General features: G+C 36.2%; 1 protein-coding gene across 4 annotated transcripts in view; it reads right to left on the bottom strand.

Moving 5' to 3' along the window:
• Window positions 1-1,238: 1,238 nt before the first annotated feature.
• Window positions 1,239-10,107, bottom strand: part of LOC112978762 (DNA excision repair protein ERCC-6-like 2) — a 56,397-nt gene continuing 47,528 nt past the window's right edge. For 2 of the 4 annotated variants that reach the window (XM_064500434.1, XM_064500435.1), the window contains 2 exons: window positions 4,254-4,438; window positions 1,239-2,443 (listed from right to left, as the gene is read on the bottom strand). In XM_064500434.1, the coding sequence (XP_064356504.1) occupies window positions 1,465-2,443; window positions 4,254-4,438 (1,164 nt within the window). In that variant the 3' untranslated portion in view covers window positions 1,239-1,464. Of the gene's footprint in view, window positions 2,444-3,014; window positions 3,198-4,253; window positions 4,439-5,743; window positions 5,911-10,107 lie in introns of those variants that run through there. The other 2 variants (XM_026092454.2, XM_064500436.1) reach the window with 2 other exon arrangements.

Here is a 10,107-nt window from a genome sequence, read left to right as displayed (position 1 = left end):
GATAAAAGCTGTATACTTCTCAATTCAATGAGTTAGTTTTGAGTACAAGAACAGTATCATACATTTTGCAGCAAATTGATGTAGCACAGCAAGAATTACAATTATGTAAGTATAAAGTAACTGACAAACCTTCTGGCTATTAGCACAAGCTGAATTCAGGCTGAAACATACTTAACAGTAATACTTAGTGTCAACAGCAGAAATGCTTCAATATCCAGACTACTGTTAATTTCCTCAGCAAAAGTTACCTCATTGTGTTTTTAAAAGCGACTGTGCAAGCCTAGGTTTGGGAACGTGACCATACAGATGCTGCCCATAGAACTGCTCATACTAAAATACTAATGTTTAAATAACGAAGTCAAAAGGAAAAAAAAAAGAACCCCCCCCCGCAACGCATGTCCAATTGCGTGCTATTTTCTAAGTGCATATGCAGTGCAATACTGCATTAAAAATTCCTTTAAGAACACAGAGCTCACAAAATGAAACTTACATTTATTAGATCACAAACACACCAGTTTTCAAATTTAAGTCATATTTGTTTTACATATTTATCCTACCAGTTTCTTTTCACACTGAACACTCCAATGTAGAAATAAAAGAGACAACAGCATGCCTGAAATGCTGAAGGGCATCAGATTCTTACTGAAATTCACAAGGAAATGGTATATTTTTTTCCTTTTAAAAGAGTACTCCTCCCCTTCTTTCCTTGCATAGAAGGAGGACTAGCACCCAAGTACTGTCCAGGCCCCACCATCTGAGAAAGACATGATGGTAGCCTATAAATCAAGTGGCACAGAGAGGTGAAAGTGGCACGGCGGAATGAAACCTGAAATCTGGTGTCATTTAATGCACTGTAGATCTTGCAGTAAAAAAAGACAATGAACAAACATAAGGTGGTGGTGTTCACACTAGATAAGCTCAGGAACTCACTGCCATAGGATATTGAAGAGAATTAGAGGCTCCACAGGGAAAAGACACTGAGTAAATTCACAGAAGAAAAAAAAAAATCCACCAAGGGCTATTAGACTCAAAAACATCACCCTGTCTCAGGAAGTCCCTGAACCCCACATGTCTAGCAGCTCAGAGATTATGAGGAGTATCACTGTCAAGTCTTGTTTCTATCATTAAATTCTGCCAGGATGACTGAGGGTGGCCAGATATAAGCAAAGGGGAAAAATTACTTAGTATCACTACTAACTGTAGGAATAGGATCAGGATTTAAAAAAAAGTAGACTGCATTCAGAAGATTTTTAAAGAGTTTAATTTAAAATTAGCATGTCATAGCTTACAATACTACACTGTACAGGCAGTGTAAAATGTAAATCAGTGGCATCATAAATATAAATTCATCACTTTGCCTTTAATTTCATGGAGGTATTGTGCTTTGCTGCATACTGCTCAAGCTGTGGTTATTTAATGTTTGTTTACTTAAAACAATCATAGTGCAACTCATGTAGAAAGCTTTCATTTTACTACATTGCAAGATGTAGCAGTGGATGACTCATCTTTATCATCTGGACTGTATTTTTTCCATAGAAAGTTTTCATTTTTTTTCCAAAGAGAACTTTCACCCACTTTTCTCTTTTCTGTCACCGAGGAAAGAGGTGCTCTTTCACATAGCTTCTCTATGACTGCTATGTCTCTGAGCTTTCTGAGGCTGTCCTCGTTCTCCTCATTCAGCATGTCCCAGAAATCTTTTGGTCTCTCTTTTGATTTTTCTGCTTGCCCTGAAGGAAGTCTCCTTGGTAATTCTGTAGGCCTATTTCCATCATTTCTGAAGAAGTCATTGAGAATAGAGGTATCTCCAAGTAAGTCCACAAAAGAGCTTTTCTTACAAGTCTGAGCTTTTCTCTCCCCATTTTCTGACTGAGACAGGGATCTTTTTCTTGGCGGCTGTGTTCCTTCTGAGTCCTGCTGTCCTTTACAGCTATTTACAGACAGCACCTCAATTATTTCTGATTTACTGCTTAATGAGCCAGATGCCATAAAATCCTTGAATGCCTGACTGTTTCCCCTTCTGATATGTTGAGCAGCAACAGTGGGTGATTGTTTACACTTTGCATTAACACACATATTATCTTGTATGCAGGAGTCATTGTGAAGTTGCTCTGCTTCTCCTTTATGTCTTTGCTGGCTGTATATTTCTGTAGTTCCACTCAGAAGATAACCTCTGGCTGATGAAGGTCTAGACTTGGATCTTCCAAAATTAACAATAGATTTTCTTTTTCTGGAATGTCTTGCACACACTTCTCCTTCCTCATAGTCATGTGAAACATGTGCCGGTATTTCAACTGCAAAGAAAGCCTCTGCCTCTGGATACTTGGAAGTGTAAAATTCCTTCAACATTTTCTGCCGTGTTTCTGATGTAGCTTCTGCAATATGTTCTGCAAGTTCTTCTACTGATCCCATGTTGAAGTGGGATACCATTTCCTCAAATTGTCTCCTGTGTCATCAGGAAGGAAAAATAGTTATTCTGACACCTTTAATTAGGAACAAAAAAAAAAACTTGCAAGTAATTCAGTCAGTTCATTTACCTCATATATCCCAAAAAGTAATCACTAAGAGTAATTTCCTTGAGAAGCAGTATTTGTTTTATTAGCAAAAAGAAAGAATAATGGTCTTAAAAGAACTGAAGTGACTTGTAAACCCCAAACTCCAGTGTGATTTCCTCAGTTTAAGAGCTGAAGATTCACTGACATTCAGTGTAGGTAAGATTATGCGCCAAAGGTCCAGATTTCAGAAGGTATTTAGCTACCAAAAGAGGCAGATAGATAGATGATAGAATGTTTTGGGGGGAAAAAAAAAGTAGTTGCTCAAACTCCTTTTACAAACTTGTTAAACTAGAGCTGGATAAACACAATCACAGCAAGCAGGGACTGTCCGCTCTACCTATCTAGTTATCTATGGAATGTTTATTTTCTGCTAAAAGGCCAAGCTCTAACTAAAGGAGGAGACAACCCTGAGGATAGCCCATAGTCTGCGGTCAGGTTTGGGGCAGGGGTAAGTGGAAGGAGAGAGAGGCGAGTGTATGTTCCCTTCTCAGAGATGGGACATGAAACTCGAAGGATCCTCACCGAGTGTGACAACCGCCAGCCATGTCCCATTCAACTTTAACTACGACAGACCAGCCTGAGGCACTGAATGACCCTCATTCACTGTAGAGGAGATTTTGATGCATTACAAAGTCTGAGTTCTACCTGCAAGCAAATTGATTTGCTTAACACTTAAGAGCACTTAATTTGAAGGTGCTTAAGCCTTTTGTTAGACATGGCTTTAAGTTCCTGTGATAACATTATCATCACTTCACTGCCTTGGAAAATTTTACTTCAATAAATTATTGATAGCTATGGTTACATTTTTGAAAATCGTAGTATGAATGGTTCCCCGCTGCCTCCCCCTTAAATGTTCAGAATTTACAATGTCTGTGAGAGCAAGTAACTAGCACACCAGTAATAGTTTGGGTAGTTAAAGCCAGCTGTCTAACATGACAAATTCTGAATACTTACAGATATTACTTCGGCATCAGCTCTCATATCTAGTAATTTCATTGTGTCAAGGCCAAATTAAAAATAGATACCAAATCCTACTTCTATAGGTGCACCCAGTTAGCAGCAGCTTTCTCCTTTCTGTTTCCACATACCATCCTGCTACTGCATTTCTATCTGTGTACCATTGGAATTTAGGTGGTACTAATAGTAATAGCTTGGGAAAAAGGGAAAATACGAGAAGATGGAAAGATTATCATCCTTCCAAAGATAGGGGTAGGAAAACAACATATTAAAAGAAATGTTAAAAAAAATGGAGCCCCTTGCTAAAAAAATAAATACAACATCCAATTTTTTTTTAGTCTTTCAATGACAGTGATGAGATCTGGGCAAAACCAGTAGTCAGTCAAAGGTTCACACTATAGTATGTCTTATTTCTATACAGTTTAAATGTTACGTTGTAGTACTGCCTGGTGCATGTACTATGAACCCTGTGGGGATGGCATAACATATTGAATCAACATGTTAAGAGTGATCTGTGGGTTCAGTTCATTTTATTAATCAATTATAATACTCTTTGTATAGTGTGAGCTGAAGTTCCCCATTAGTTCTGCTCCTCTGCTCTTGCCACAGCAAATCATCAGTATTCCCTCAGCATTGTTAAAGCATAAAGACAGGGAAAAAAAAAAAAAGAACAACCCCACACAACTGCTCAGAGGATAGTTCTAAGCTTAAAATTTTACTTCTATCTCACCAAGACAGTCTCACCTGCGGACTTCTTTGGGTGTCCTTCCAAACAAGAAGGTGGTTGAACCTATTTTGTGTACTTTTTTGTTTTTCTGTGTTACAGGATGCATAACAAACAGGTGATGTTGCTTACTGTTCACTAACATTTCTTCTCTCGTAATACTGTTCTTCTCTGCTACATCTTCTTCTGGGTTTTCTTCATTTTTCTAGTAAAAAGAGATACAGAAATCATCAAAATTGTGTTTTCTGACATAATGATGAGTTCCATTACGACCATTTCTGCCATCCTTAGCTAGGGCTTCGTGGCTTGAGTGCTAAGAATCAGATTCAGAGCTCCAGCACAAACTCCCTGTTTGGTCACAAACTTCCTGGAATGCTGAAGGCAAGTGTTAGTACCTCACATGTAACATGGGATATTTTTACTTCCAAAATACAGTTTAGTTGTGAGGATAAATGAAAGATCATGAAGTTCTCTAATGCATTAACGGGGAATATACAAATACTTAACATTGTGCAACAGGACTTAAATCTCAGACCCTGCAAGTATTATTGTAATATAGAAAACTATCTGTGTCAACAGGTTACAGTCTTAATAAATACATAATATCTTCCTGGATTCATTTAGCAAGCTTAATGGAACCTCTAGATTCACTAGTTTCTGCTTACTGAAGTATGTTACACAGTTTACGCACAGTATATTCAGAACTCCTAGTTACTTTACACTCAAGGAAACATTTTTAAAACAGCAACTGATGAAAGATATGTGTTTTATGTTATTTTCAGCTCTAGGTAAATGTCGTAAAGTATTCTGGAAGTTTCTGCAACCCCACTGAAAGCTAAGGCCACTTGCTTTCAAAATTTAACAAAGTACTTTGAAAATAACAACTATAAATAATCACAATATTATTCAAAGACAATAAAGTTAGGGTAGAGCATTTTTTGCTAGTATCACAACCTCTAATACCACAGTCACAAACATGCATACTTAATCAGGGCTGTAAAGATGCTTTTGAAAGAAATATTACAATACTTACCTGCAAAGGAACAAAAAGAATTGCATGTTCAACTCATTATAATATTGACATCATTAAAACATTCTGGAATTTAAATGTAATGATTCTTCAATAGGAAATACCAATGTTATTGTGATGGCCATAAGAAACTGATGTTTTAATCAAATGAAAATGATTTTGTTACCAGTCTAACTCCTCATGTATCAATAGTCAGCTTCTTGGACAAAAATATGATCCCATTTACGCTTTAAAAGTTATTTCTTCAGAAATTCTGTTAAATTCTTGTAGACTACTTCCTGTCTCCCAAAAGGCAAGCCAAGGGCAATACAAAGATTAAAGAATGTGCGTGAGAAAAATGGAGAGAAACAGAAAAGCAACATTACAGTTTGGTTTTTGTTTTTCTAAATGAGATAAAGGGAAAGAATAACTACTTAGTAATGTCCTCAGTCCCTCTACTAACAGTATTTGAGAGATGAAAACAGAAACTGTGTTCACACCTTGTCATCTGTAGTTCAAACTTTGGTTTTGGATCTACCGCATTTCTCCCAATGTGTTTCTATTTGATCCATGTCCACTTCCTAATTTCCATGGGCTGTTCACAATGTTCTTGCGTTTTAGGATCTCGCATCTGTTCTCAATCCATTGCTTTGGCAAGTAACCTCAAACTAGCATACAGACAGAGATGTTAATACTAAGGGACCTACAGACATACATTTTCACTTCTGTAAGATAAATGCACAACTCTAAACACTAAAATTTCACTGCACTATTAAAAAATAGACTACACAAATCTGAAAGCAAGGCCTCAATTAAGATGAAAAAGTTCTCTATCTCCCAATAGGAATGTTATGATGATAGCAACAAACTTAAGACTGAATTAGGAGATGTTATCTATAGCATATATAAATATTCTACAGTTATCTTGCTCATTCTGTATACATTTAAAAATATTTACAAGTATATTTTTTTGAATATGCATGGATAATACAGAACTGTACTTGGAAAATGTATTTTAAAAGAAAAATGTTGGTTTTAAAATACATTATTTTTTATGAAAGTTTTTGAAGGAAAAATATTTATAGCTTTCAGACCTCAGTGTGATAAGACTTAGCATCTCTCAGGAATAAGGAGTAATGTGAATTCTGTATAATTTTATTCATGCAGACATAACTTGTGTAGACTACAAGCCTAACCATGTCAATGTCTGTCTTAGAAGTATTTAGAACTCCCATACATGTGCATCCATCTACCTCTTAATAAACCTCTTAATAAAGTATATAAGGCAGCAATACTTCAGTTTATGCATCTGTTCAAACACAGATTAAAAATCTTTCTTTGGGAAAAAAGCCAGATCTTGTAAACACACTGAAAGTCATAAAATTGCTTGTCTTTGCAGAGTATCGGGATTACTGCAAAAAATACTGCTAATTGTAAATAAACCCACAAACAGTATATTTAGTTCTACAAGCACAAAACTTCAAAGTACAGTGACCAAAAATGGCAAATGCAAAACAACAGCAAAATACTGCCCTATACAGACGTGGAGCTCCTCCTCTTCTGCCCAAATAAACTGCTGAAAGTTTACTCCAGAAGGTAAAAAAAGTTACTATAAACCGTTACCCCAAGAGCTATAAGAGCAAATACTAGCAAAAGCCCAAGGCCACTGAATCACTCTTAAACATCTTAACTCAGTTGTCTGGACTAAAGCCAATCTGTTAAATGGCACCCAGTTAGGCTGAAGCACAACAACTGGCTCAGTTGAATTTGTGAGTATTTCTGAAAGTTTGCCAACTTAAATCCAACCCAACCCCCCCAAATCCAATATATTTTTTTTAATGATAAACTTTCGTCAGCCAAACAAAAACACTTATTTCAGTTTTCCTTAAGATGTCTCCACAGTCTTTAAAGGTCTGAAGTCCATTGCTCTGAGTGGCACCTGGATGGGGCCCTAGGTAGAGATAAGCTGCATCTTTCTACTAGGGTTCCTGTTAAAAAACAGTGAAAAGTTCTGTCTACATTCCAGCATTTTATTACTCTGCTTTCTTTTGATTTGTATTACTCCAAGTCTGCTCTAATATCTTTCCTCTCACACATGATTTCTTTCTGAATCCCCCTTTCAGTGGTTGCCTTCGAACTCACTGATTCAAGCCTGTTTCATGCCAGCAACTTCCTTCCAGCAGCTTTCTATTTTCCGTTCCTCAGGAGCTTTCTCTACCACCAACCCTCCCCCCATCATTTGCTAACTCCACCTACATCAAATCCCATGTTGACATTACAGCACTGGTCTTGTTCATCTGAATTATCCTGTATACCACAGGCATAAGGCATTCTTGCAAAATAAGAATGAAATGAATAGAATTTGATTGATCTAAGAACCTCCGTATGGCTCAGTCCAGGCACTTCTCACTCCTTGATTAAGAGACTACATGATGCGTCTCTACAGTGCCACGAACGTTTGTAGGAGGAATGAAATAAGGTCTAGGAGATTAAAAAATGTTTAAAATAGCCTGACTCTTGCTCTTGCATTACTGATACTAGCCTATTTAACAATGTATTTATATAATTGAATGGAAGACCCTTTATTAATTACTAAATGTTATGACCAAAAATAAATCACAAGTAGTATACTGCACATTTGGCACTGCACTTAACTTATGCTACTGTATATTAATATACTGAGGTTAGTAACTGTGTTGCTGAACTTTTTGAAAGAACAACATTTTAATAATAAAAGATATTACTATACTGTTTTTCAAATTATTATTGCAACACTGGAAAGAAACCGCTGATTGGTCCATAAGCATATCTCAGGACTGGCAAGAAACAGTGGTTTAATCAAAAAAAAAAAAAAAAAAAAAAAAAAAGTGGAGAATCAGAATAAAGAGTCAATATTTTTGTCAAAAAATTCTAAATTTTTTGCCAAATAGCAAGTCTGGCTTTGCTTTATGGCTCAGCCAGATAGCTACTGAAAAACGTTAACTGATTTAACACAGAAAGGGGAAAAATAACCAAAGATTAAAATCACACAAATAGCAACAGGAATTCTTTCTCCTGGAAAGAAGATTCCACCCAGTTTTATATAAGCAACAGTACAATACAATTCTCTTACTTTCAAATGTAAATATGCTTAAGATTTTCAAATACATGACTGTGGGCAAGTCATTCTCAATAACAACTAAAATCACAGTATAGAAACCCCAAAGGATTCCTGCCAAACATTATACCATCACAGACATACAGGATTATTGTGTGTTAAAATATCTTTCATGTATTACATAGCACATCTTCTGATTAGCCTTCTGAAATTTTTATGATGCAGAGCTAAAGGCATAATTAATGTGTCACATAGATCATTATATACACCGTATATATTACAGAAAATTTACAAGATTGACAGCAAATATGAAATGTTTGTCTTCATCAAATATTAACTATGCTGAATACAGTATATATTTGCAGTAGACATTATGAAGTTTCCACTCTTCAAACGCTTAAATTTTCCCTTTAAAACCTGACCATGTATTTTTTGGTCATCTGATAAATTAACTGCACTAATACTAATTACTTGAATGTAACATTTTTACTATTTTATTCAACACTGAAAATATGATAGCTTTCCACTTTGTCAAGATCTCCATACAAAGTTAAACAGGGATAGACAATTTATTTTCAAACAAAAGCATGCATCTAAGACACACAGTGCCACAAATGAAAGCTTTTTAGTAAAAGGCAACATTTTTTTGGTTTAAAAAAAAGTATTTCAGAAAAGATTATATTGCAGAATATATCACAGTAAATGGGAAGACATATTTAGGAATTGCTGAAAGTACAGTCATATGAAATTGTAAAATTCTGATGCAAACCAGGGAAAATAACATGTAAAAACACAGCCATTTCTTCCTGTCTTACATTTGGTTTCTTATCTTATCCTCTCTTCATTTAACTGCATCTACTCTAAAGAGGCTTTCCATGTACTGCAACAGGAAAGAAAAGGGACGATTACCCAGTTGAGCAGAAAATAGTCTTAAAAGGATCGAGAAAGCTTTGGGACCCTATCACTCATCAAAAAAATGCATCATAAGAAAATATTTATTTTCACCTCTTATATTCCATTTTCTTTGAGATGCGCATTACCATACAAGGTTTAATCAAGAGTCCAGCAAAAATGGCAGCATCTGCACATTTAGGGTTCCACAACAGTCTGCATTTAAGACTCACATGCACCTGCTTTTCAAGGACAGTGAAGACACACAGCTGAGCATCAAGCAAAAATTCAAGTATTACAAGGCAGGAATCACTTCTATCTTGAGATTCCACCTTGAATCTACAACAACTCTTGGATCTGTTAAGACCATCACCATGTGATGGTTTAAGTGTCTTCTGCACTGTTGCAGAAACTTTTAAAGAATATACACATACCAAAAGCAGTTTTTATCTTTGAAAGAACATAATTTCTGTATCTTTTCTTCCTACAGCAGGCATAGAGAGATGGCTCCGCACTTTGGGGAAATGAATGCAAATCAATGTATGAGCATCCTCGCACATGACTGAAATGCCTGGCCACCTTAAGCCTGTGACCTCCCTCTTTCTCACTTTAGCTCTTTCAAGCAAGGCAAAAGGGTACAACGTGCATCTTTTTAAGCATAGCAAGATGAAAACATACAGGAGAGCAAACGAGCACATGCTGGGAGTGGGATGACTAAATGAAGGCTCAAGGACGATACTTGCTTTTTTAAGCTGTCTCAACTCTGTGGCAATTCCTCAAGTCGCAAGGTATACAAGATACTGAATTTCCTTCAAAAGCCTGAATCTGAAGTTTTAAGCATGTTTGCATAGTTATTCCTCAGCCGTAATTGTACTAT

Source organism: Dromaius novaehollandiae, chromosome W (genome assembly GCF_036370855.1).
Source record: "Dromaius novaehollandiae isolate bDroNov1 chromosome W, bDroNov1.hap1, whole genome shotgun sequence".
Taxonomy (NCBI): Eukaryota; Metazoa; Chordata; class Aves; order Casuariiformes; family Dromaiidae; genus Dromaius; species Dromaius novaehollandiae.
Note: the sequence above shows the minus strand (reverse complement) of the source record. Positions and strands in the feature narration are given on the sequence as shown.